The 27878-nt window shown below is 59.8% G+C and overlaps 1 protein-coding gene across 2 annotated transcripts in view; it reads left to right on the top strand.

Annotated features, from left to right (window-relative positions):
* The window catches only part of Aacs (acetoacetyl-CoA synthetase), a 50702-nt gene extending 31320 nt beyond the window's left edge, over positions 1-19382 (top strand). Inside the window, exons 13-18 of one of the 2 annotated variants that reach the window (XM_046445993.2) lie at positions 1448-1561; positions 3341-3466; positions 6462-6531; positions 7144-7202; positions 7974-8176; positions 11434-19382. In XM_046445993.2, coding sequence (XP_046301949.1) covers positions 1448-1561; positions 3341-3466; positions 6462-6531; positions 7144-7202; positions 7974-8176; positions 11434-11571 — 710 coding nt within the window. In that variant the 3' untranslated portion in view covers positions 11572-19382. The remainder of the gene's footprint in view (positions 1-1447; positions 1562-3340; positions 3467-6461; positions 6532-7143; positions 7203-7973; positions 8177-11433) is intronic. The other variant, XM_058579772.1, reaches the window with a different exon arrangement.
* The last annotated feature ends 8496 nt before the right edge of the window (positions 19383-27878 follow it).

Here is a 27878-nt window from a genome sequence, read left to right as displayed (position 1 = left end):
GCATGTGCCAGGGCACCTAGCTCATATTCTTTTACACATTTGCAATTCTGATTTTTTTCCTTGTGGTTTTAAAAAAATACGTCCTTAAGACACATATTTAAAAGGTGCCAATTTACTTCGAGTAGCAGGAAGGGTGTCAGGAGCCCCGGGCCTCCATGGGGATCGTGCTGTGTCTCCAGGGGTCCTTGCAGGCTGTACTGCCCTGATTCTGCCCCTCAGGGGGACACAGGGGTCAGGGCTCTGGCCTTCAGTGAGGGCCTAGTACAGGCCCTGGTCTTGCCCAGACCCTCTGTGCCTGTTTCCTCCACGCTCCCCATGAAGTTTCGGGTTCCCCCAGAGCTGCTGGTGGCCCGTTGCCGAGTTCTCCTGGATGTGTGTCCCAGGTGGCCCCTGCTTCCCGGAGCCTGGCTCCCCTGGCCCCGCTGATACAGGTGCTTGGGTGCAGGGCAGTCCCCTCGTGGCTTCGTCTCTGAGGGTCTCCCCAGTGGCCATGTCGTCAGAACCCCGCCTCTTTTCTCCCTGCAATCCTGCTTGTCCGTCCTCTGAGGGGGCACAGGCAGACGTTGCATCTGGTGGAGGTGCTCATGTCCCTATGAAGCCTGGAACCTGGTGGGACCTTGGTGGTGGCAGATGCGACCAGGACCCCTGCATTTTGTGGGACGTGCCAGGGAGTGACGGAGGTGCCAGAGACCCGGAGCAGGCGTCAGTCTGGTTCTCTGCCCGGGAGTAACACAGACCCACAGAGGGAGGCCTAGGCAGACCCTCGGAGTCTTGGAGATACCGAGTCATTTTATGTGATGGCCATCTCCCCCTCCGCCCACAGACACTGAGTGCAATCACGGAAAAACTGTCCTAATTACGCACACTTTCCCAGGTGTGCAGCAGGCATGACGCAGGCTCCGCAGGGTTAAGTGTGGCACAGACTCAACACAGCTTGGGCGGCTCCTCCTGCTCTCCTCTGCCTCACTGAGTGACATCCTGGGGGTCCTGGCCAGCCTGGCCTGACTGAGCACTCTGTGGTATTCGTGTGAGCCTGCATGTGTTGCGTGTGTGCCCGGGCACAGCCTGCTGTGGCACTGGGGCCGCAGTGAGGGGACCCTTCTGGGCTTGGACCTTATGCTGCTCCCGGCCCCAAGTCCCCTGGTCTCTGTCACAAGCTCCTCCTGGAAGCCATGCTCTCTCTGGCCTGAGGCAGTGCCCTGGCATCCTGGCAGCCGGGAGGTCTCTGGCCCCAGTGACAGCCACGCACAGCCACTCTACCCAGGTGGCTGTGGCACAGGGGACGATGGAGAGGCTTCCATCTTCTGACGCCGAGTTTTGAACTTTTGGGTGACATGGAGGGCATCTATTCAGTGTCCTCTGGCAGGAAGCTGTCCTTCGTTCTCAGGGACACAGAGAAATGGGGTCTCTGTGCGTCTGGTCTCAGTCCCGCTGTCCTCACCTGCAGGTGGCACTGACATCATCTCCTGCTTCATGGGCCAGAACGTGTCCATCCCCGTGCACAGGGGTGAGGTGCAGGCCCGGAACCTGGCTATGGCCGTGGAGGCGTGGAACGAGGAAGGTGAGGCGCACTGGCTGCTCTAGGTGTGGGAGGGACAGGCGTGGGGGGGACAGGTGTGGAGAGGGGACAGGTGTGGGGGGGACAGGTGTGAGGAGGGGACAGGTGTGGGGGGACAGTTGTGAGGAGGGACAGGTGTGGGGAGGTGACAGGTGTGGGGGGACAGGTGTGGGGGGACAGGTGTGGGGAGGACAGGTGTGGGGGGACAAGTGTGGGAGGGGACAGGTGTGGGAGGGACAGGTGTGGGGGGGACAGGTGTGGGGGGAAAGGTGTGGGAGGGGACAGGTGTGGGAGGGGACATGTGTGGGAAGGCCAGATGTGGGGAGGGACAGGTGTGGGGAAGGACAGGTGTAGGGAGGGACATGCCCTTCACTTGGGGGTAGTTCCCCCAAATGGCCGCTGTCCACACAGAGCAGTGTCCTCCATCCCTGGCCTGGCTTTATACCCCTGGGGCTCCTCGTCCTAACCCTGGAGAAGCAAGGGTGGGCCCGAGCACAAATGTGAGCTGTGTGGGGTCAGCTCTGGGACAGAGGCCTCACCAGCTGATGTCCTGGCCTTAGTGAGGGCCCAGAGGGGACCAGGTGGCCTCTGCTGGTCTCTTCCTGCCGGTCTTGTGTGGAACTGGCCTTTGCTTGTGGTCTAGTGACAACTGCTTATAAACAGCAGAGCCTATTAGTGTCCCCAGCACCAACCAGGGCCTGGCGTGTACTCTGAACAAGTTCATGGACTTAAGTTCTCTGGGCCACTGCTGCATTGTCTTTCCTTATCTGAGTGGATGGGAAGGCTACACCAGCCCTGTTTCTGTGAGGCTCAGGGAAACATTGGCAGGGGCATTGGCCACACCAGGGCCCTACCACCCTTGGTCTTTCTGGAGGAGAGCCCTTCCCACCTGGTCCCAGAGTGACTTCTCATATGGGTTGTTCCTTTCTGTCTGAAGTTTCTCTTGGGCCTGGTCAGGAGGGAGGTGCCCTGGCAGGGACCTTCCACACCCACAGAGAATGCCTGTCGGCTTCTGTCTGGGGGACATTGTGGGGTGGCGTGAGCTGGGGAGGTGGAAGAGTCAGGGGCCTCCTGCAGAGGGGGAGTGTAGACGGCGGAAGGTGCAGGGTGGACGGCTGGTCAGCTGGCTGCCTGTGCCCCAGGGCGCTCCTCTGCAGCTTGCGCTGTGACCAGCTCGGAATCTGGCTGCCCAGGGGTGGGAGAAATCCAGGCAGCGGGAGTGGGGCCATGCTTTGGAAGCCACCAGTGGTGGTGGGCACAGGACACCTGTGTACCTGTGACCTCGAAGCCACCCCCCGAGAAACGCCTGCAAACACCAGCAGGTGACATGACATGCAGGAGTGCCCTAGCCGTGACCCGTGAGGGCAGCAAGGCCGGGAGCAGAGGCAGGCCTGTCCTCGGGGGGGCTGAGCTGAGCACGCGTATGGACAGGGCGCGGGGCCAGGGCCAGAGCGCGGGAGCCAGGGCCAGGGCGCGGGGGCTCTCTCGCAGGCGGCAGAGCAGAGCAGGCTGAGGCATCCAGCGGCCTGGCTGGGCAGCAAGGTCCGTTCCCGCAGCCCAGCGTGCGTGAGCCCTGTGTGTGCTGTGGGCCACGCGGTGATGGTGCTGCTGCATGTCCAGGGAACGGTGAAGCCTGCCCTTGAGGGGGGCAGAGGGGGCCGGGGCTGGGGTGGACCCAAGTGTGGCCTCCTGGGAGCCCCACAGGCATGGAGTGAGCTGGGCTGGAGGAGCTGGGGAAGGAGGGCCTTAGAGCGGGGCCTGACCTCCCGCTACCCTTGCCAGGGAAGGCCGTCTGGGGGGAGAGCGGAGAGCTGGTGTGCACCAAGCCCCTGCCCTGCCAGCCCACGCACTTCTGGAACGACGAGAACGGGAGCAAGTACCACAAGGCCTACTTCTCCAGGTTCCCAGGTGGGTCTGTGCCTGTGCTGTGCCCAGCCCGAGGCTGGGGCGGGTGTCCACGCAGGCTGCTGTTCCTGGATGTGTTCTGTCTCCCCTGTGTCAAGGGAGGCTCCCCTGGGCACAGCCGAGCCCTACCTGCCCCTGCACCCAGCCCCTTGCCGGCGCTGGCCAAGCCCCTGGTTTGCCTGCAGGTGGCCTTGGGAGGGTGGGGACCCCTGGGCTGGTTTCTCCTTCCTCCTCTTGCCCTGGCGCCACCGCCCAGCCCTTTGGAGGCGGAGGGAGAGGGCTTAGCATAGGGAGGCGTCACCGGCTTCTTGCTCCGGCCAGGGGAGTCTCTTCTCCCGGGGGTCCCACCTCCCTCTCCGTGAGTGGCCGCTGCAGAAGGCAGAATTCAGCAGGCCCCTGCCGCAGTCGCTCCGCTGGACGCTGCCTGCCCCCGGCTCACATGATTCTGCACACTCCTCATGTGCGAGTCAGAACGTGGCTGGCGACTAAACAGGAGTGGCTGCGTCCTTGCGTGTTGGCCTTGGGCGCCAGCTTGGGGGGGATGCTCCTCCCAAGCAGGGTGCAGTGTACCCGTGAGGCCCAGCCTCCCCTGCTGCCCACCTGGTCCTGCAGACTCAACAGTGGGGATGTGCTCTTTCCTTCCCATGGCCCTGGGAGGGACTCCTGCTGTGGGAAGGGAGGTCACAGGGTTGGAAACTCCACTCGGAGATCCGAGATCCTTCCAGGAAAGGATGCCCCCTTGTCCTCTGCAGGGCTGCTCCTTGGAGACCAGTTTTGTTCTATAATTTTTGTCAGATGCAGGGATTTGTGTGATGAATGTCTTTCTGGACTAAGTTCAGGAAGAAAGCTCTTTTGACTCTGATATTCCTTCTTGGAGAAGACAAATTCTTTGTGTCATTCGTCCATTTTTGTTCTGGAAACTCAGAGCTGGAAGCCCTGCCCTGGGTCCTCCTCTTACCCTGGGTGGGTTTCTGGTCCCTTTGATTAATGCCATCTTGATGCCTGGCGTCACAGAAGCTCCCCAGTACTTCCTGGGGACAGGAGTGACTCAGAATGGGACCTGGGGCTGCTGGCCATGGGCAGAGTGGACGGCCTCCTGCAGCACAGGGAGCTGCACAGAGAGCCTCCCTCCTGTACAGGCTCAGAGGCCTGCACCCTGTCCTGTCAGGGCAGATGCAGGCGGGCGTGTGCAGGGGGACGACCAGGGGATGGCCGGGGAAATCTGAGGGTTAGGACAGAGGGCAGGTGTCCCTTTGGTGTGAATTCTGAAAAAGAATTTCTATATGACTGAGGGCGAGTGACCCAGGGCAATGAGTGAGGGGCACAGGAGTGGGTTCACAGGCCGTTTTTATTCTCCTTATGGCTTATTTAAAAATATTTTTTAGGGGCTGGGGGTGTGGCTCAAGCAGTAGCGCGCTTGCCTGGCATGCGTGCGGCCTGGGTTCGATCCTCAGCACCACATACAAACAAAGATGTTGTGTCCGCAGAGAACTAAAACAATAAATAAAAAATAAAATAAAATTAAAAAAAATTAAAAAAAAAATAAAATAAAAATATTTTTTAGGTGTAGTTGGGCACAATAATACCTTTATCTTATTTGTTTATTTCTATGTGGTGCTGAGGGTCGATCCCAGGGCCTCGCATGTGCTAGGCAAGCACTCTACCGCCAAGCCCCAGCCCCAGCCCCTAGCTTATTTTTAAAAAATCATAATAAACACTTAAAAATAAGTCAGAGGCAGAATTAAGAAGGACTCTTAGGCCTCGGCAGGGACAGACCCCGGGAGGCCTCCGGTGTCACCTACAGCCCTTCACAAAACCATGCTTCCAGGAGATGTGGGGCTGGAGTTGCAGCTTGGGTTCCGAAGGTCTGGCCGGGTACTGTGGAGGGAAGTGTGCTCTGGGGCCTATGCCAGCAGCCACTCCCTGCGTGGCCACCAAGGCCAGTGGCCTCCCGTGGACTCTCCACTCAGCTTGGCTTTGCAGGAGGCCGACGAGCTTCCTGGTGACATTTTCGTAAAAGGTCTCCTGGGCGCACCTGCACCTTCCTTTTCCTCTGCATTTCCAGAGCCTTGGTCATCAGGCCCGGGCACCAAACAGCCCAGAGAAGCCAGAAATGTCCCCTGGATTCAGGGAGACTCTTGCCACGCACACGTGACAGGGCAGGTGGGGCTGCCCCTGGGTCTGCTGCAGCTGAGGTGCTGCTCTTCTCTGTCGTACCTTCTAGAAGCCCATGTTTGACGCTCCGGTGCGGATCTTCAGCCCGGGAGGCCGATGGCCCCCGTGAGCTGCTCCCTCCTCGCAGGGCCCTGGGTGTGGGGACCCAGCTCCCTGTAGTCAGGCATCGGGCGAGTCCCCACCAAAGACTCTTCGGGGCTTGTCGAGGGCGCTGTCCTGACACTGCAGGAGCCAGCGGGCTCATGAGGACGGTCCTCAGGGCCGTAGGTCAGCCCTGAGTCAAGTGGGAAGTGGGGGGCGGAGCCCTCCGTCGGCCACCCTGGGAGGCTTCCCTTCCCGGTCGGGGCTCCTGGGCTTTTCCGGAGGCTGAAGCCCAGGGGACGGGTTTGCTGGAGTTCCTCTCCGTGCTGGTGCAGGAGGCTCCCCTGGCCACACGGCTGTCATCCCAGCCTAGCCCTGGCCCTCGCCTGGCCCCCACTGCCCTCCCCAAGGCTAGCCTTGTCTTATACTCAGCCCTCCATGTGCCCCGCTGCCCGAGGAGCCTGCACACTGAGTGTGGGCTCACTCTCCTTGTTCTGTGGCCTTGCTGGTGTCCCCAGGTGCTGTCTCCCCAGGTCCCCGTGTCAGAGCTGGGTAGATGGCCATCCTGCCATGGGACTGCTCCTGGGGCAGGAGCTTCTGGTTCCCTGGGTCCCCTCTTGACCCCAGCCTCAGGTGGCACCTGTTTGGGCCTCGCGGTGTCCGCCAGCTGGCATCCCATCTGCCCCGGGCAGGCCACCTTGATTGCATTCCCTGAATGACCAGTGGCTCTGCCTCTTCTCAGGTGTCTGGGCGCATGGTGACTACTGCAGAATCAACCCCAGGACCGGGGGCATCGTCATGCTTGGCCGCAGGTGAGGCTCCGGTGGGCTTCCCTTCCCTGGAGGACCCTCCTGGGGGACCCGGGAAGGAGGCTCTTCCCTGGGAGGGGTGGCCCCCCCCTCCGGCACCATGCCTGCCTGAGTGGGGTGCTCCGCAGCCCTGCTGGGGCCCTCCCTTACCCCTTCCCCGGCCCTAGGTGCTTTGTGCTTCCACCCTGAGCCTGGGTACGTGTTGTCTCTGACCCAAGACCCTTCTGGGGAAGGGTCCCAGCCCTTGTCTCGCTGTCACGTGGGTGGACGTCCCCCATCTTGTGACCTCCCTGTACTGGACTGACCCTGGTTCCCGACCCGGTGGGTTTGGGTTGTGGGGGATTCGTGGGGTGAGAGGCCCAGGGCAAGGCCTGGCCAGTGTCTATCACTGGAGGGGGGCTGTGTGTGGCCTTGTCCCCAGTAGGGAGGACACTGCAGGTGAGAAGGGTGTTGAGGGCTGAAGTCTGTGGACAGGGGCCCCTTGATGTCCAGGGGGGCCGTGGGACGCGGAGGGCTGGCTGTGGGAGGTGAGGCCCTTGCCAACTGGCCTGCTGGTGCCTGGGTGGGACCTGGACTTGCTGGCCACGGCTCCTCTCACGCCCTGCCTCTCTCCAGCGACGGCACGCTCAACCCCAACGGAGTGCGCTTCGGCAGCTCGGAGATCTACAACATCGGTACGCCCCGCTCTACCTTCCCCCCAGGACCCAGGCCTGGGTCCTAGGCAGTGCCTGTGGGTCGATTCCTGGTCAGCTTCCTTGTGGCTTGACCAGGGTGAGGATGGACATTTAAGCACAGCTTCTTGCCTGTGGCCCAAACCGAGACCTAGACCTCAGAAGGGCTGTAGGTCACTCGGCCCCTTCCCTGTCACGTTCCTTCCTCATGGCCAGCTGACGGTGTCTAGGCTTAAAGGGTGAAGGAACAGAAGCACAGAGAGGCTGTGTGAGTGCTGAAGGCCACACAGCACCTTGCAGACACCAGGTGCAGTCAGTGCAACCTTCGAGTCTCATGACCGCCCAGTGGAGTCCCGTGGGGCACGCTGAGCTGCCTGACCCAGGGACTGGAGCCCCACCTAGGCCCTGAAATCAGCCTTCTTGGGAGGGGGTTGCCTCTGGTGCTCAGGCCAGTGCCCAGTCTGTACGGCCAGGGTAGAGACACCTGGCCTCCCCCATAGAGCCACCGCAGGGACCTTCCTAATTGTAGTTGTCACTGGCAAGCCCGGCCCACATGGGCTCCTGGAGGCCCTGCCCAGTCCAGGCGTGGCTGAGCACTGGCTCCCAGCAGTGGCTGTCCTCCCACTTGGTTATGAACATCCCCAGGGCACTTTCCCAGGTGGGCTGAGGACAGGATGTGGGCTTCCCTGCCAGGTTGGTGGCCGGGCACCCTCCCTGCCTTCCGCCCAGTTGATGGGTGTCCCCAGCTTACAGAAGGGCCTTCTGCCTCCACAGTGGAAGCCTTCGAGGAGGTGGGGGACAGCCTGTGTGTCCCCCAGTACAACAGGGACGGCGAGGAGAGGGTGATCCTCTTCCTGAAGATGGCTCCGGGGCATGCCTTCCGGCCCGAGCTGGTGAAGCGGGTCCGCGAGGCCATCCGCCTGGGCTTGTCGGCACGCCACGTGCCCAGCCTCATCCTGGAGACCCAGGGCATCCCGGTACGTGCCGAGCCTCGTCCTGGAAACCTGGTCCCTTGGCCAGCACCGGAGCTGGTGCCTGTGTCGGGGTCCTGGGGCCAGCAGCGCCATCTTCCCCTCCCCTCCCTTCCAGGATGGCCTTGAACCGCCGATGACATGGGTGTGCCAGGGTGAGGCCGCCAGGCTGTGGTGAGGACCTGGGCCCAGCTCTGCGGGAGCTCTGGGCGCCCGCCCTGCGCAGAGGCAGGTCCTCAGCTGCACCCACCCACCTTGCTCGGATTAGGGGAGGAGACAGGTCCCTCAGAGGGTCACAGCGACCTCCTGCATTGCTGAGCGGTGCCTCTGGGTCAAGCCCCAGGGCACCTTTGCGCACAGAGTCCCCAAGATGGTGGCCGTGGGATGAACTACAGAAGTGCTGCTTGTTCAGAGGGGCGGTGGCCTTGGGGGTGGTGGCCTTGGGGGCAGTGGGCTGTGTTTTGGCGAGTGTTGGGGGCTGCGGTGGGATGCAGGCTCACCTGGAAACGGCTTTGGGGACATCAGGGCCTCTGCCACACGCTGACTTGGGGACCTCTTAGCAGCCTGGGTCACTGTCTCTGCCTTAAAGAGATGCTCTGGTGTCCTTGTGCCACCTCTGCAGGAGGGGCGGGCGCTGCTCCTCCTCTTCCCACTGGGGATAGCGGCTGCCCTCTTCCCCTGGACCCACGTCCACGTCTGTGGTGCTGGGCTCCCTTCCTTGTGTCCTCGTGCCTCGTCATGGTGGCTGTGCGGAGAACCTGCTGCTGGGAGCTTCTGTCCTCTCCCTGGTTGGGGACTTGCTGACAGTCTGTGGAGACGCCGGCCCCTTGGGGGGAGATGGACGCCTGGGGTCGTGGCCCTGCTGCCCCCGTGAGGTCTCAGTGCTCCTTCAGCCAGCCGGTTCAGGGCCCAGGGCTCCATTCTGTCCCTTGGGCTTGTTGAAGAGCCATGTCTTCTTGCCAGGTCCTTCCCAAACTGCGCCTGAGCCCTGGCTCGTCATCCTCCCTCCTCCAGCCTCTGTCCCCTGCTGTCCTGGCCCCTCGCTGCCCACACCAGCTGCCCCTGCTTGATGGAGCATGAGGTCACCGTGAGGCTGACTCAGATGCCATGGTCTGGACTGACCAGGGCTCAGGGAGGGGCTCCCTAGTGTCCTTGGGCCAGGGGACAGTCACTGGGAGCTTGAGTCACTTTCAGGAGAGGCCAGCTGAGTTCCTGGCTGTCGAGTTCTGGGCCTTGCTGGAGGCGGGAGGGCCCCTGCATGGGGAGCCCCGGGCTCCCCAGCCTTGCCCAGGCTAGGGCCATGGTCTGCCCCCTGGAGCAGTGCCGCTCCCACTATAACAACTGAAGGCCCTGGGAGTGCTCGGGAGAGATGAGCAGGACCCTCCCCATGTCTGGGCTGTGGCGTGAGGAGAGGGCTTGGGACAGAAGGGACAGCTGCGAGCCCCGTGGGATGGGACGGTCCTGGCTGGCACTCCCCTAGGCTCTGGCTTACCTGTTCCCTTAGGCCTGCCTTGGGGCCACTGATGGGCGTCCCCCAGCCTGGTCTGCACCCCTGAGCTGGGCTGTGACAGTGCTGGCTTGGCAGTACAGGGGCCTCAGGGCCTGAATGTCAGCCTGGTGGCTTGGCTCTCACTGTCACTGGGGCCAGTCAGCCACCTGCCCCCTCCACCTCATGGCTGGGCTCCAAGAGCAGAGAGGTGGCTTGTGGCCCACTCAGCCTCCCTGGCTCCCTCCCATCCCAACAGCGTGCCTAACCCCTCTGAGTTGCCGTGTCACCGTCACCCACCGCTGTCCGCAGGGCCTGGGGGGCTGGGGGCCAGGGCTTCTCCCTGCTCGGCCTGTGCTGGTGAGCGAGAGAGAGCCTGAATTTGAGTGAGCGAGTGTGTAAGTGACTGAGAGTGTGTGTGTGTATATGTGTTAGTGAGCGAGTTAGTGACTGAGCCAGTGTGACTGAGCGAGCAGGGCAGGCAGGGAGGGAGGCAGGGAGGGAGGGACACTGGTGGCTGGGACAAGCTTATCTTCTTGGTCCCCCTTACTGATGAGGAAGCTCAGAGGCAGGCCCTGTCTGATGGAGGGGAACCCAGTCTTTGGCTGGTTGGCCACTGACTCTAAAGAAAGGCCTTGAGACTCTGGTCCTGACGAGGGGCCTGGGCGTGGAGTCCTGCTGCAGGGCCCCAGGTAGCCACCAGTGTCCCCGTTCCAGGGGCCTCTCCCTGGTCACCTGGGTGCTGGCCTGCTGCTAGGAGGGCTCTCGGCTCTTTCTGGCCACCAGAGGAGGCTGTTGCCAGCGCGTGAGCCCCACATGAAGTGTGGCACAGCCCCCGGGAGGTGGCACCATGAGGGCCCATGGCACATGCTGGAGTGACAGGCAGCCCCTGGGAAGCTGGCACTTAGATCCTTAACTGGTCACACATCAGCTGAGTCTTTCCAGTGCATGAATATTAACTGCACCTTGGGTAAAAACTGGTGTAGAACTCGGGCGCCATGGGGCCTGGGGCTGAAGGGCTGTGGCGGTCCTGCCCACGGGCACACGCGGCCCAGCCTGCTGAGTTCCCGGTGGAGCTCGGCTGCCGATCCCAGAGGGAGCCCTGTACACTCGGGAAGAGCCCGGCCATGAGAAGAGGCCACAGCCTCCTGGGCTGGGTGCCTCTGGGGGAGGTTCCTGGAACTTGGGGAGGCCGGCAGGTCCAGCCCTGGAGGGCAGTGCCCCCTGAGGTCAAGGGCGGGCCTCGTAGTGTAATGCAGTGGATGACGAGGGCGTGGAATGAAGTAAGAGTCAGCCATAATGGAATACCATAGCCAGGCCCTCTGAAGCATCTTGTGGTGACCTGTGTCCCCTGCTCATGGTCCCTGGGGCAGGCACAGTCACCCTCACTTCACGGTGGAGGAAGCCAGCTCAGGCGAAGGGATTTGCCACAGGCCCCCAGGCAGGGTGGCAAGGTCACATCTTCATTAAAAACTTCCTGCTCAGGTGCCTGTTGGGAGTCGGGGATGAGCCATGGATTCCCACCCTGTGCTCTGAGAAAGGGCCCAGTGGCGACTGTGTGCCCACTTTAGGACCAGCTGGGGTGTGACATTTCGAGCCGATCGTGTGACGGGCATTAGGAAAGTCAGTCTGGGCCTCATGGCATCTCTGGACGCTGGTGGGGGCAGCCCGGGAGGCTCAGGAAGCATGTGAGGGTGGCTTCTGAGTCCCCGGCAGCCCTGCTCGCTCTCCCTGCCTGGGCTTCACCTCTGTGCTCTGTCTCCTATCTCCCATGCAGTACACGCTCAATGGCAAGAAGGTGGAGGTGGCCGTGAAGCAGATCCTGGCAGGCCAGGCCGTGGAGCACCGCGGGGCCTTCTCCAACCCCGAGACCCTGGACCTGTACCAGAACATCCCGGAGCTGCAGGGCTTCTGAGCCGCCTGGGCACGCCGCTCACGGTCAGCAAACTACTCACACATCCACGGCTGTGGGGGGCACGTGGCCAAGCACTCCCTGGCCTGGGGCATCGTTTCTGCTTCGGAGTTCAGTCTGGTGCGCAAGGACGGAGCTGACCTTCGGACTGGAAGGCAGGTTGGCCCACTGTGGCCTGTCCCCGAGCGCTGTCTGCACATGGCCTTGCTCACCCTGCGAGAAGGCCTTGCGGTGCTGGCTGGGCCCAGGTGGCAGCGCCCACCCAAGGAGCGGCATAGCCCAGCCTGCGAGCCCATGTCCTGTTCCCCTCTGTGAAGGTCAAATAGTCCCTTCCCGAAGCCTCGACGCCTGGCCCTCCCGCTTTCCTCAGGGCACCTCCACCATGGGGCACTAGTCCTACCAGGGACACCTGCCTGGCTTGTCACCGTCTTTCCACAGCTGGCCATTGGGACCCCAGGCCAGGACTCACGCACCGCGTCACACCCCGGCCAAACAGCACCTCCTGGCCCCGGACCATGGACTTTGAGTGGTTAGGGTGATTCTGTGTTGGTTAGGGTTCTGATGGGGACCATTTGGTGCTGCCTGTGCACCCTGTCACCCTTGGTACCCTGGCGAGCCCTCTAGGCTGCACAGCAGGCAGTGTGGTCACCGTGGTTCTGGCCAGCAGGGCTGCCTGGGCCTCTGGGAAAGGCCTCCTTGCACTTGCTCCACCTGAGAGTCCTCAGGACATTACTGTTGAAGTCGTGTCACTGGCACTTGTCAGGGAGTCATGGGTCTCGGCAGCTGGGCGGGTGGCTTGTGCCTCTGAGGTCAGCATGCCCGCGGATGTCAGGAGCCCTGGTGTTGGCCCTGTGGTCAGCGGAGCTGAGCACAGGAGACGCCTCCTCGAGTCCTATTCTTCTAGCTCATGAGAACACAGGGGAGCACTGGAGGGTTCATGCAATAAATAACAGTGTGCACCACGCCTGTCGGGGCCGCTGTGTGTCCTCTTTGAGGGTGTGGCCTGATCTCTGTGCACCAGGCTGGGCTCTGCTGTTGGGGCCCCCATGTCCTTTCTAAGGACGTGGCCGGGTCTCTGTGCTCTGCTGTCAGGGGCCCCATGTCTTCTCTGGGGACATGGCTGGGTCTCTGTGCTCCAGGCCAGGCTCTGCTGTCACGGGCCTGCTGTGTCCTCTCTGGGGACATGGCCGGGTCTCTGTGCACCAGACGAGCTCTGCTGTCAGGTGCTGCTGCCACTGTGCCCTGGAGCTGCTCAGCCCAAACCCTGGCAGCCCTTTAAGACCCCGGGCTTTAGCCATGGGCTAGTGGCCAGCTGGCCACAGGCACTGCTGTTGGTGTGAGGCCAGCACCCTACGGCTCCAGGTCCTGTCCTGTCACCCCCTATGTCCTGCTCCCTGCCGTCCCCAGTGCATGCTGTCTTGGTCTGGTCACGTGGTCACTGGGCGGCTATCTCCCTCCCTGTGTCTACAACGACAGGAAGGCAGAAGCCGCGGGGGCTGGGCAGAGCAGAAGGCCTGTCTCCTGGATCCTTTCAGCAGCAAAGCGATGGCTCTCTGGGACATCACTGTCTCGTGTGTGCAGCCTCAGGGGCCAGCTCAGACTCTTGGTCGAAATTGCGGGGGGATGGGGTGCTCCGACAGGAACGCCACCCTCGGTGTCAGCTTCTCATGGCCATTGTGACCCACTTTCCCCGCTTGCTGTGGGTCTGGGAGTCAGAGGTCACCACTGCCGGGTGGTGGCTGTCCCTCCACCTGCAGCTGCTGTGGCCCCGGAGCTGTCCTTGTGCAGCGGCCCAGCACCAGGCCAGCCACAGGACCCTTGTGACCGCCCTGGGAGTGACCTAGGGTATCGTTCCCATTTCCCACTAGCTGAGGAGCCAACGAGGCCCCCAACACACATCCTGCAAACCACGTCATGCCCCAGGGTCTGGGGTGAGGATGGACATCTCCGGGGCTGCTCCCTGCTAACCACCTGCTGCTGAGGAGCAAGGAGCGGCCGCTGGGAAGGTGGAGCTGCCTGGGGAGGCTGAGCTCAGGCCCTGCTGCCCCTGCCAGGGCTGGGGCCACCATCCACAAGGCCCTGTTCTCCTGCCAGGTGCTTAGGGACACCTGCTGCATCCATGGCACCTGAGGAGGCCCAATTAGTGTGCCCTTTGCTTCCTGCAGGAGGCCCAGGCTGACTGAGCCCCGCTGGACAGCTTCATTAGTGAGTGGCAGATGGGCTGGAACCACAGCCACTGGTCACAGGTGTGGAGCTGCCTTGGCTAAGACTCTAGAGGACCCCCAGCTGCTGGCTGGCTGCCCTCTCCTCGCTGGGATGGGCAGGCTGCCCCGCCCCTCGTCCTCCTTCCCTCCCCCCAGGCCCTGCTGGAGCAGCTTCACGGTGGCCTGCCCAGGGCTGTCTCCCAGGTGGGCGGGAGCTCTGGCAGCTGGCCTGGTCCAAATGGGCACCCTCCTCCCCTGCCCAGCTCCCTCCTGCCTGGGCAGGTGCTCTCACGGGGCAGGAGCTGGGGTACCTGCCCCCTTCCTCCTCACTGCACCGAGCGCCGGAGATGGGTCCCCGTGGGCTTCCTGTCTGCCTCACCTGCAGGTGACCTGAAATCCACTCCTCTTGGGCCCGGTGCATCTGCCTCTGTCACAGGCTGCAGGGGGACAGAAGGGACCCTCCCTCAGGTCTTCAGATGCTCCTCCAGGGCCTTGTGAGTTGCGGGGCCAGGCCAGGGGCGGTCGCCCTTCGGTCTGGTGGCTACACCGTCCTCTGTATGAAGGTCTCATCCACACTGGGACAGGGGCGTGGAGGAGGGGCCTTGTCCACTCTGCTCATGTCCTCCGGCCATGGCCATTTCACAGTGTGCTCAGCTGCGTGGGAGTCTGAAAGGCATCTGTCCAGACAGTGCCGGGCCCTCCCGCGACCATCCGTGGCAAGGAAGGGCGGGCATGGTGACTGGTGACGGCCACAGTCCCTCCCATGGGGGAAGGGCCTCTATGTCCATCTCCAGCCCCCTCCCCACAGGCAGGGCACTTTCCCCTCTGGGGCCCCTGACCGGGGGCTGGAGAGCTGAGGCAAGGCCTGATTGTGCCCAAGGCTCAACAGCCAGGTAGGAGCTTGCAGGTCGGCTTCCGCCACGCTAGGCTGGGGGAGTGTGAGTGTGCATGCACCCAAGTGAGCAGCGCACGGGTGTAGACGTGTGACTATTGTCTGTGCACATGCACCCTTGAGGCCAATGTTGTGCACACATTGGCCCCAGCAGGACGGGCCGTGGGCACCCTGCATGCTGCCTGTGCTCAGGGCGAGGACAGAAGCCCAGTGACCATGGCAGGTGAGTGGGGAGGCTCCTCCAGTCGCAGCTGCCAAGGCCAGAGGACACTGGCCTGACCCTCTGTGTCTTCCAGTTCAGGAACAACTTTCTGTGTCCCAATTGGATGGTTTTTCTTGGGGGCTCCGCAGGACCAGGGACTAGCTCTGTCCTAACTCATGTGCCCACCTGAGTGTGGGGTCCCACAGGGGCCAGGTGGCGGAGGCGGCGGCTGTGGAGGTGCAGCTAGCGTGCCTCTCCTGGGGATACCAGAGCCACTGTCCGAGAGTGTGATGCCACCATGTGAAGACTGGAGGGCCACCAGCCAGGCAGAGGCCTGCGAGGGGACCACCTCATCTAGAGGACGGCAGGGGCCCCGTGGGGACTGCAGGGCACGTGAGTGGGGAGCGGCTCCAGGTGGTGGGTCGTGTTCTGAGGGCTCCAGGAGGCCACTGGGACTTGGGCCCAGCAGTGCCCTGGCTGGCTGGGAGCTCACTGTGTGGGGCCCAGGGCAGTGCCTCCGCCTGGCCTCCCCTGGCCTCTGTCTGGCAACAGCTTCAGGCACAGCTGCCGCCCTCCCCTCCTCTCTCCCTGTCACCCCAGCACCTGCGCGCAGAGCAGAGTGGCCCACCACAGAGCCCTAGACGCAGCAGAGCCATCAAGAGGCTTTAAGGAGCTGTGCTCCATCCTCTGCTAGCCACAGCTGCCCTGGGTGTCCGCACACACCATTTCTAACAGCCTTCGGCCATCTTGTCCCCGTCATGGGCAGTAGTAAAGGCCTGTGAAGGAGGTGTCCCCACACTCCTGGCCACGCTGGCTCCGTGGTCATAGCTTCCCCTGTTGCATGGCCCTCTGGCCACTGCAGAGGTGAGCAATAGTCCAGTACTCCATCAGATGACCTCTAGGAGACGTGGGTGGCTCACTGTGCTCTGGAGAGGCTTCCAGGCTCTGTCCTCTCTGGTCCCTCTGTCTGTCCCTTCTCTTGTCTCACTGGCTCAAGTAGCACAGCAGGTGATTTCGGGAGTGTCAAAGAGGGTGGCCATTGTGGGCCCCGCATGGTATGGGCCGACTTCCCTGCAGCCCTGGGCTCTCCTCTGCCTGCTGGCTGCGGTCAGGGCACGGGTGTCCACTCCTCTTTTCATTTACGACTGTGGATTTTGTTGGCGACAAGTAACAGAAACCCCAGCACCAACTGGTCTCTCGTTAAGTTGCTTAGGGCCTTGATAAGTTGGTGAGGCTGGCTTTGAACTTGTGATCCTCCCCCCTCAGCCCCCCGAGTTGCTGGGATTACAGGCGAGAGCCACCACACACACAGCCTAAATAGCTTTTTAAATGTCAGTGTGTCCCAAATATTGCATATCTGGAATTCAGACGTAGCTGGGCCTCCTGACTTGAGCAGCCCCATTTACTGGAACCAAGTGCCTACACCTGAATGGTGGCTTCACCCCTGTGTGACCACAGGCAGGTTACTCGCCCTCTCTGAGCCTTGTTTCCTCCATCTGTAGTGCAGGTATTAAGACTGTTATTAGGTGGCGGGGTTGAGGCGGTGCCTGTCATTTGTGCTGGCTTGTAACAGGTACACACGGGATGCCAGCTACCCTCATGTCACCATCTCCTGTCTCCACTTCTGTGCAGACTTCAGTCTTTCATTCTTAGGTAAAGAGTCTCCTTGGTCGGCCCAAGGTCACATGCCCATCTCTGAACCAACTGTGACATCTGGGGAATGGGAGGTTCTGATGGCAGTACCTGGGTCATAAGCCCACCCCTTCCCTGGAGGATGGGCAGGTGGGCTGAGAGTGGGGAAGCTGCACAGGAGACCTGGGGTGCCGGGGTCGGGGACATGGTTGCCCTGGCATCGTGAAGTGGCTGAACCCCAGGTCAGGAAGGAGCACTGTGCTGGCCTTCAGCTGTGGAGGCCTCAGGAGTGAGTCCGAGAAGGCCCTGCTTTAGGAGGACAGAGGATTGAAGGCCGGCCTGGCTCGTGCCTGAAGGAGTCCAGATAGGGTTCTGGAGAAGTCTGTGTGCCTGGTCCTGGGTGTCCCTGCATAATGAAGGCGAATGACACTGGCTTGTTCTGGCTGGAGGCCCGCTGGTGCAGAGGGAGGCCAGCCTCCTGTGGGAGCCTCTGGGTGAATCATCGGTGAGATGGTGGCCCTTGGAGCTCCACGTCCTCTGCCAAGAGAGGCACCCGGGGGTGGGCAGGCCAGGAGAATGGCAGAGGTGCCCGGCCCTTCCCATGGGGGTGTCTGGCGCCTCCGTGGTGGCTGATGAGTGGTTTTCTCATGGGGTATGGCAGAGGCGATGCCCAGGGACGTAGGGGCAGGGCAGGTGTCGGGCAGGTTTCTGTGATGGTAACAAAAGCACCTGAGGTTAGCAGCTTATAAAGAGGAAGGGTTGATTTGATCACAGCTTTGGAGGTTCCAGCCCCACGAGCAGTTGGCCCCACTGTTTTGGGGGCCTGTAGTGAGGCCATGCATCATGGAGGAATCCCAGGGCAGAGCAGAGGGGGTGCAGAAGAGATGGGAAGGGAAGGGGCCAGGGGGCCAGGGGGCCACCATCCCTTCAATGGTACACCCGGGGATCTGAGGACCTCCCCACGCCCCCCGCTCTTAAAGGCCCCACCCCCTTCCAGTGCTGCCACACTGGGGAGCACTGGGCCTTGGGGACATTCTCGCCTTAATGTGTGCAGCTCTGTCTGGCTTCTGGATGCTCACGTGGAGGAGCCCCACCGTAGAGAAGGTGGACTCCCGGGGCCACCAGGCTGCAGGAGCCTCGTGCAGGGGTGCAGGTCAGCAGCTCCAGTGGGGCCAGGCTCCTGCCACCCCTTCCTGGCACGTGGTCTTTGGAGAGAGCTTCTGGGAAGAGGGAGAGGATCCCCTTTGGGTGCTTCCTGTTTGGGCGCCTTTCCTTGGGTGGTTCCCAAGTGTGTGGATTGATTAAAAAAAAAAATCATACCCGGGTGAAAAAGATCAATCGTGAGTGCGGTTTCCACGTGGCTTTGACACCATCACAGACTCCCATATGCCTAGAGCCTCTAATTAGATCTGGAGTGAGGATCAATTCACGTGTCATGAAGTTTTAAAAGACAGCGTTCCATGAATGGTTCTTCCTATTATTCCAGCCTGATTGAAATTGTGGGTTTTTTAAAGGTGCTATTTATACTCTTAAGACAATGGGGCTTTCAAACGATTCTGACTCCTAAGTTCCTATGTGATTTCCAGAGGAGGGGAAATTTTGAAATTTTTCATAATGAATGTATCTTTGTGACTTTTCTTCATTTTTTTCTTTCTTTCTTTTTTTTTTAAAATAACCTGCCTCAGCTGCATCTCACTCCCCCTTGGATGGGGACCTCGGGTTCTTGCCAAAGTATGTATCACATAATTGCTTTCATGTTCAGACTCAGCAAGAGTGCGTTGTAAATGGCCGTGACACAGAGGTGACAATTCTATTAGTCCTGCGTTTTTGCATGGTTGACCTTGCAAATTGAATCCGGGAGGTCAGCGCCTCTGCCTGGCTGCTGGACGCCACGCGTGCAGTTGGGGGGCATCACAGGGAAGTGGGGCTGAGGCCTCCATCTAGGTCTCTTCCCAGCTCCCCAGACGGAAACAGCAGCCCATGATCGATGGACTCCTGTCCGCTGTGGCGTTATTAGCCACTCTGTCAAGGTGACAATGTCATTTTTAATATTCTGTCTTCAGACGCCGGTTTATTTTTAGGGTATGAGTTAGCCAGCCTTCTCGGAGGTAGAAAGACGAAAGATGCAGGGGATGGTCCTCAACCCTGGGTGCTGGGGAGCTTTTTAACAAGAGCCATCCCCATGGGGGTCCTGGGCAACTGTTAGCTCTGTCCCCACTGGAGTTCATTTCTGTATACAAAGAAACAGGGCTTGGGCGAGGACACAGGGAAACTTGAACCCTTGTGTGTGGCTGCTCAGAATGTAAAATGGTGCAGCCACCGTGGAGAAGAGCGTGGGCCCCTCAGGAAGTCAAAGACCTGCCCTCACACAGATGCCTGCATACAGCGTGCGTGGCCTCCTTCACCGCATCCCGAAGGCGGAGGCGGCCACAGTGTCCTGCATTAACAAGGTGTGGTGCAGCCACTCCATGGCACGTGGTCCAGCCACAGAAATGAATGAAGCACAGAGAAGTGCTGCCAGGTGGCGCTGGTGAACACTGCACCGCTGACAGGCAGCACAGTGCCCGGGACAGAGCACGTGGCTCTGGCTGCACGGGCACCTACGACAGTGGACATGGCAGAACTGGGTTAGCAGGACCTGGGGGAGATGGAGTGAGGAGCTGGCATCTGATGGGCTGGGAGGTTCAGCTGGGGAAGAGAAGTTCTGGAAACTCACAGGAGAGATTCGCACCGCATCGTGAATGTGCTGAGAGCCCCTGCATCTTGGCATCGCATGCTGCCGTTCAGTTGTATGCTCAAAAATGACTAACGTGGTAATTTTGACACTTTATATAAAGTTATGTATATTTTTACTACAATAAAAATAACTGAGATGTCGACTTAAGCTTCTGCAGTGGACTATATATATGTGTTGTAGCTCAATCATAAAATGCCGGTTTCCAGGCCCAGATCCCGATTTTAATGGTTTGAGGAAAAGCCTGAGTATCAGTGCTTCAGAAAAACTTCACCAGGAGGAAGTTAGGGTCTGGGAAAAGGGGCAGAACTCAGGCATGAAACTCCCTCAAGACTGAGTCGGGACTGGGGTTTCACGACCAGTGTGGTCTGCACAGATGGGTGAGTTGTGAGCAGAACAGAACCACTTCTAGGCCTCCAGGGGTCTCCTTTACTGTTTGGCATGGGCGTTCCCTCGCCCCTGGTCCTGAGTGACATATGCTGTCATGCTGGGCCTTGCATGATGGATGGGATTTGATGAGGACAGGAACTGGATGATCCCATTGACCTCATATCAGGACTTGGGACATGATATCTGGGGGTTTCTTGGCCTTCTCCTCATGGTCACAAGATAGTTGCTGCAGCTACGACATCTTACACACCGATGTCACTGACAGCCGACCAGCGCGGTGAGGCTTCTCTTTGTAGCTGTTTCTTATTTTTAAGGGGAAAAAAATTTCCCCAGAAGATCCTCAGCAGCCTTCCCCTCCAATTCACTCACCATAATGGTCTTGTGCTCACCCCTCGCTCCAAAGGGTGCTGGGAAGCAGGTACCTGGGTTCTTTTTGTGTTTTTCCTTTTGTGTTTTGACATGATTTCAACATTAATGGAAGACTGTAAGAATAGCAAAACAGTTCCAGCCATCAGACCCTAGGGTTGGAGCCGTGAGTTGCCTCCTCTCTCTCACACACACATGCATTTTTCTGAATTGTCGAGTTGCAGATATTCCTTTATCCTGGTTAGTCAGCTTTGTGTCTCTGTGACCAAAAGACCTGACAAAAACAGTGTAGAGTAGCACACGTTTGTTTTGGCTCAGTTTCAGAAGTCAGTTTGTGGTTGGCCGACTCCATGGCTCCGGGCCTGTGGTCAGGTGGACGGTCATGTCAGAAGGGTGTGGTGGAGGGAAGCAGCTCCAGACATGGCCACCAAGAAGCAGAGAGCGCTGCACTCTCCAGGGACAACATGTAAACCCCAAGGCAGCCCCCAGTGACCCACTTCCTCCAGCCCCACTCCACCTGCCTACAGTTATGGCCCAGTTAACTGATTGGGTTGAGGCTCTCATAGCCCTGTCATGTCACCTCTGAACATTCTTGCACCGCACCACACTTGGGCTTCTGAACCTCATATCTGAACCATAACAACCCCGAGATCCTTTACTGTGTATTTCCTATAAATGAGGATTTTCTTTTAAATAGCCACAGCACAATGATCAAAAACAGGGAATTAACACGGACACCGCTGTTATCTGATTTACTGATAACATTATTATTGCCTAATAATGTCCTTTATAGCAGAATAAAGTCCCGGATAGAGCCGAGTGAGTGCGGGGTTCCTCGTTTTGTTCGTCAGAAGCTCCTCCTAGGACTTCCTTTTCCTTCCAGGACGTTGATGTTTGGAGGATGACGGGTTTCCATTAGGTTACGAATACCTGGCAGGGCCACACACAGGTGAGCCCGGGCCCCGTGGAACACGTACTGGGGCCACCAGCTGTCCCTCGGTCCATTCCTGACCATGAAACCTGCACCACTTGGCGGTGTGGGTTGCCGGGTTTCTCCACTGGTTGGCTGTTGAGTGGCCACCACAGCTCCACCCCAGGGGTCTGTGGCCGTCCCGTCACTGTCCACCTGGAGAGGAGGGCAGGAGGTCCCCTGCAGTACGGGCTCCGTGCTCCCTGATGCACTTTCTAAGGGCCTTCCGGTGCCAGGTCCTGGCAAGGCCCCACGCAGGGCAGCCGGATGGCCTGGCCACCTTCAGGGACGCGCTGCCCAACTGAATGGAGGAAGGCAACTCCTGTTCCAGGTCCACCCCCCAGGGCCCAGCTGGGGTCGTCCACCCACTTCCGTGTTCTCATTCGCAGGGCCGTGGACGAAAGCTGTCATCTTGATGGTGATTGGTGGGCAGGGCTGTGCTGGGAGCGGTCTTCTGGATGATGATTGGTGGGTGGTGAGAGGGAACTGTCACCTGGATGGTGATTGGTGGACTGAGGCTGTGGTCGGGAGCCAACACTCTAATGGCGATTGGTGGGCGGGAACTGCCACCTGGATGGTGATTGGTGGGTGAGGCTATGGGTGGGAATTGCCACATGGATGGTGATTGGTGGGTGAGGGCTATGGGCGGGAACTGACACTTGGATGGTGAATGGTGGGCGGGGACTGTTCGGTCCCGCTGAGAGCCATTCACTGCTTTCTGCATCTCCAAGTCGGCCTCACCTCTCCCGAGTGCGGCTTTTAAGAAGCATCTGAAATATTTTCCATGTCAAGTTTCAAGGACCTAATTATGAACTTCATTATAATTGTTCATTAGTTATATTTTGTTCAATTACTTGAACAAATTGCCAAATGGAACACAAAGCCGGCAATTAGCATTATGTAATCGTAGGAGACGCTTGGGGTGGGTGAGGTCTCTGCGAGCCTGTGTCCCCAGGACAAGCAGGGGGTGAGCGGTGGGGTTGGGGGAGGTGACTGGATCCTGCCCTGCCCTGGTCCTGCCCTGCCCTGGCTTCTGCCCTGGCTCCTCCTGGCCACAGGTGGGGTGGGGCGCCAAGTTTAGGGAAACGGAAGTATTTAAGGGTGACAGCTGAACAGACCACGTGGCCACGAGGGCACCCACTATTCACAGGAGCCTTCACATGCGCGTGCGCACAAGCAGGCACCACCCACGTGCACTTGCTCGTTCACCTTCTCGCCAGGTTCTTCCAGGGCGCCGTCAGCTTCCCACACCACATGGGGAGGTGAGGCGCCCAGTTCGGGCGGCTCCGTTGCTGCCGCAAGGGAGCGCTGGGGCCCTACGCGTATGTATAACTGCTGGTTTGGGCGCGGATAGGGTGTCCCCCAAGGGTTCGTTGGGATTAAAGGTGGTCCCTAGGGCGATGACGTTGGAAGATGCTGTGAAACTGTTGAAGAGGTGGGGCCCAGGGAGGTCCGTAGGGCCTCAGGTCCTATGGCGTGTCCTCAGGGATTTGGGAGCCAGTCTCTCTCTGTCTGGGTCCAGATACGGTTGCTTACTCCGACACAGCTTCCTCCATTGCTGATCACCATTTGGCACAGGGCGTCACCAGGACAGAGCGAAGGCAGGCTCTTTGCCCTTCAAAACTGTGAGCTGAGCAAACCTTTTGTCTTTATAAAGTTAGCTGCCCCCAGCACTTCTTTCTAGTTCTGCAAGGTAATAACCCACTTGAACCAATAGGAGACCATCCATGAGGAATGGATGAAATTGCTTTTTATCTACTTAGTTATCAGTATCTAAATGTATTTTGTTTTATTGTTATCATTTTTTGCAGTGCTAGGGACCAGACCCAGGGTCTCATGCATGCTAGGCAAGTGATGTACCATGGAGCTCACTCCTGGCCCTTCTGAACACATTTTAGAGGTTGGGAGAGGAAGGCAATTTCCTACTCCCGAGGGAGAGTTCTTTAACATTTTAATTACTGGTTTTTTTTTTTTCCTAAATTTAATGCCTAACAATTCAGCCCTTGCACAGTATTCCATTGGCTGAGTGTTTTGTCATTGAGAACTGTCCCTTACCCATGGGTGGGATCCGTTTATGACCCTTTGACGGGCAGCCTCACCTTCTGTGGCAGGGCTGGGGCGAGGCCTGGGGCCAGGAGAGCGAGGGGGCTTCATCCCTGAGCTGTCCTGAGCTTCCTGGCCTCTCCTGGCTGGGCCTGGCGGGCACCCTCTCCCGCTCAGCTCATCTCTGCCCATGTCTCCCCTCACGGTATCCATCCAGGCCCGTGTGGAGCGTGAGCCTCCTTCAGATGGGGGACGGGCCTGCGCCGAGGGCTTGGGGTGCCTGAGGGCACAGCCCATTCCTAACGGGACGAGATGAGCTAAGACCCTCTCCTGGACCAGCTCGGGCTACCTGGTCAGAATGCCATGTCTGCCAGTCTTGGCCGCTGTCCCCCACACGGGTGTGATTAGGTCACATCGGGGCCCATCTGCAGCCCTGGTCCCTCTGGTTCTGCTTCAGGGTCCAGAAGGTCCGAGTCCCGGACAGTGAGCGGCAGAGCTTGGGACCCAAAGCTGACAGCATCGGGGCTTGAGGGGGTGCTGGGGCCGCACCCCCGCACCAGGTCCAGCCCGTACCCTGCGAGCAGTCCAGCTGGTCGGCAGGGAGGGACCGACTGTAGTGACACCTGGGGGCTCAAGGGCTGTCGAGGAGCCGCAAAACACACTCCCAGTATGGTGGCATTAGGACCTAGACACAGGTCGTAGGTCACAGGAAGCACGACGTTACCGTCACCGATACAGCAGCAGAGCCAGGTGGCAGGGAAACTACCCATGGGTGGGATCCGTCTGTGACCCTTGGTACCACCCTGCTGCCCTGGACACCGGACACTGGTCACCAGAACAGCTCCCTCAGACCAACTGAAGGTCAGGTGGCCAAGTGCTCTTCACACACCCACACCCACACACCCACACATTCCACACACTCACACACCCACATATCCTCACACCGTCACACCCACACACCTGGACACACCTCACACCCACACATTCCACACACTCACACCCCCCCACAGCCTCTCACACCCTCACACCCACACATTCCACACACCCATACCTCTCACCCACACACCCACACACACACATTCCACACACTCACACCCCCCCACACACATATTCCACACACCCACACACTCACACCCACACATTCCACACACCCACACACCCTCTCACACCCTCACACCCACACATTCCACACACCCACACATTCCACACACCCACACACTCACACCCCCTCACACCCTCTCACACCCACACATTCCACACACCCATACACCCACACACACACCCTCTCACCCTCACACCCACACATTCCACACACACCCCCACCCACCCCCCCACTCATTCTACATACCCACACCCACATTCTATATACCCACAAACTCTCACCCCCCAAATACACCCCCACACCCTCACACCTACCATTCCACACACCCACACACTCACACCCACACACCTGCACCCACACACACCCGTACCCAAACACATGCACACCTGCACACCCACACATTCCACACACCCACATACTCACACCCGCACACCCACCTGCACACACACCCACATACCCACAACCACACACTCACACCTGCACACTCACACACCCTCACACCCCACACCTGCACATGCATGTGGGAGGCAGGTGAGGCGTCAGGAGCACGACTCTGGGCAGCCTGGGTGGGATCCAACCCTGGCCACGTCCACCTCCCTGGGGTGTTTGTCATCTAGTTGTGTCAGATGATAGGAGATGTACACAGTGTGCGGAAGAGGCAACCAGTGCCGCAGGTGTCAGCTCTGACGCTCTCAGCCTGGGTGGCCCTGGTGGAGGGACAGGTCCACCACGGCGCCTGCCTTTCTTTTTAAAAATACCTTTATTTTATTTCCTGTTTTTTTTTTTTTTTTTTATGTGGTGCTGAGGTTCGAACCCAGTGCTTCACACAGACTGGGCGAGCTCTCGGCCCTGAGCCCCAGCCCCAGCTCTTCTCCTTCTTTTGTGATTATTCTAGTTTATTTCTATTTTGAGCCCTGTTCTTCTGTGGCTCCCTGAGTCCCAGTCAGTCTGGGGACACATCTACTTTTTTTTTTTTTTTTTTTTGGTACCAGGGATTGAACCCAGGTACGTCCCCAGACCTTCTTAGCTTTTGTTTAGAGACAGGGTCTCGCCAAGTTGCTTAGGCTCTCACTGAGTTGCGGAGGCTGGCCTCTAACTTGTGATCCTCCTGCCTCAAATTCCTGAGTCGCTGGATTACAGGCGGTACCACCACACTCGGTTTTAGGATTAAAAAAAAAATTAGAGATGCACCTCCAGCTCACCATGGTCCATATCAGTCCTGGGGTCCTAAGCCTGCCCTGTTTCACGTGGACCAGCCACTTAGCTTGGTCCCTGTGGATAAGTCCAGAACTCACAAGTGGGATTTGGAAGATGAAAGGACAAAACTTTTGTGTCTAATTTCATGGAAGTCACATCACCACCCTGAGGCCTGTCACATGCTAGAGAGGGGGAAGGGATAAATGGCCAATTCTATCAGCCACACAAGGACAGAGTGGACACTCATGGGGCCAAATGCAGGACTGACGCCGCACCTCACTGCGATTAGAAGGCAGCGGCCACTCTCAGCTCCTGGCTGCCCTCTCCAGGTGGGGGGCTGCTGGCCTGCGCCCTCTGTGCCCCTGCAGTTTCTGTCTCCTGCAGCCAGTTCTGGGGGCCTGCGGTTCCTTGAGGTGACCCGAGTTCCAGAGCAGTCCCCAGCAGGCTTCCCACCTCCTTCATCCCAGAGCTGGGGACAGTCCCTCCTGGCACAGACCCTGACAGGCTGCTGCCCTCTGACAGCAGGTGCCTGCTGCCCTGCACGGGGTGGGCTGGTGTCCTCTGGTGGCTGAGTGCTGCTGTGGGGCCCACCTCAGTGGCCCCCAGGGAAAAGCCATCTGGACCTTGGGGACACAGGTGTGCCCATATGCAGTTCTCAGCACGCTGGCCAAGGAAGCATTCTGGGCTGTCCTGGGGCTGCGGTTGGTAGATGGCTGTGCAGGGTGGGGACAATGTTCTTTCCATCGTCCCTGTCCCCTCAGCGCTGGATCCCCCCCCACACATCATGCCGGGCAGCTTTGGCTCCTCTGGTCATTGAGCAAGGTCACCACTGAGTCCTGATTCCAGCCACCAACCAGAGAGGCCGTGACTCTCCTCCAGTTCTGTCAACCAGCCTGTCGTACCCGGATCCCCAGCCTTGGCGCCCGATCAGTGACACCAACCTGCTCGAGTGCGGGCCTGCTGTGGTGGTGACCTTGCTCAATGACCAGAGGAGCCAAAGCTGCCCGGCACTGCTGGCCTGGCCTGATGTGCTGACCTGCTCCTCGGGCTCAGCCAGGATGGACGGGCAGGACGTTGCCAATCTCTCTAGGAGGGAGCCCTCCTGGGCCACGGTGCCCACCAGGAATCCAAGGGCCCAGTCGTGGGCCAGGTGCCTTCAGGCCGCTGTGGGTCTGAGGGAGACGGGGCATCCCTGGGAGAATCTGCCCAGGTGAGATGGCCCACAGTGACCACCTGAGACACGCAGAGCAAGCCACCTCCCCTGGCAAGGGGCCTCAGAGCCACCTGGATGTTCCAGATGCTCAGCGTGCCCCAGATGTCCCCACACTAAGTTCCAGCAGCCCAGGGGATGTCCCACCTATTGCTGGTGGGATGTGGTGAGGCCGCGAGGCTCCCTGATGTGTCCCATCAACCGCGTGCTCTCGGGGGGTCCCTGAGCAGCCACGTGCTGTCGTGGTTGGATTCAGGAGCTTCAGCCATGGCTGTGGCAAGGAAGGGTGTCCTCTTGGCCTGTGGAGCTCTGAGGCTGTGAGACTGACTTGACAGAAGCCAAGGGACCTGGGCCCCTCTTTCTGTTAAGTCCCTGCCCTCCCCTCAGCCCTGAGGCCAGCACTGCTGTCCTGGCGGCCACGTGCAGCAGCCCTGAGATCTCAAGGCAGGTGCCCTGCTGGCCCTTGGTCAGTCAGCTGCAGGCACACAGTGACATGGCTGGCTGATCCAGGGTGACATCCTCATGCCATCGGGGCCCGGAATCCTGTCCACATGTTGACATGGTCAACATGTCAGAACTGCCCTCAAGTCTAAGGACATGGCCGAGCCAGTCTCAATCCTAACTTTGAGGCCCGCATCCCGACCCCGGCTCATAACTGGTTTTGGGGGCCAGGTGCCATCAGGAGATAGGCCTGCGGCAGGCCTCTGGCCCTGGAAGGTCCATGTGAAGGGCCACTAGCCAGTAAGAGGTGTGAGCGTGTTGCAGGGTCCAGGGCGGCTCTTGGGGTCCCGGAGCAGCAGGCACAGAGACGGGGCTGTGATCTGGGCTGAGGGAGGACGGGGCTGAGACCCTCTGCCCTGGGATGGGTCGGTGCCCTGGGAAGGTCTGGCCTTGCAGAACCTGCCACCTGCAGGGGCAGGCGCCTGTGGAAGACCCAGGCCACGCTGTCCACAGATATTGTCCACCACAGCCGGCCACAGGGAGTGAGCTGCTGGAGACACCTGCAGCAGTGACCCGTGTGCCCCCTGGGAGGCCAGAGCATGGTCCAGGCTGGGACCTCAGAGGGTGTGTGGAGCTGCCCGCCTGGTGGGGAGCATAGCCTGAGAGTTGCAGGGCTTCTGCCCTCCAGAGGACACTGGAACCTGGTGCTGGACAGCGTCCCCCAGGTCCCATGTTATAGGCTGGTCCCCAGAGTGGCACCGTTGAGGATGGGTGGGAAGGGGCCTGGTGGGAAGAAGTTAGGTCATTGTCAGGGTGTGCCCTCGAACGTGGCCGTGGGACTCCCGTCCCTTCCATCCGTCTTCTGCTTCCTGGCTGGAGATGACACTGATTTGCCCGCCACCTGCTCCCCTGTGGCCCTTGCCAGAG

This window comes from Marmota monax, unplaced genomic scaffold (assembly GCF_021218885.2).
Source record: "Marmota monax isolate L192 unplaced genomic scaffold, Marmota_monax_Labrador192_F-V1.1 WCK01_AAM20220418_F8-fsc00092, whole genome shotgun sequence".
Lineage (NCBI taxonomy): Eukaryota > Metazoa > Chordata > Mammalia > Rodentia > Sciuridae > Marmota > Marmota monax.
Note: the sequence above shows the minus strand (reverse complement) of the source record. Positions and strands in the feature narration are given on the sequence as shown.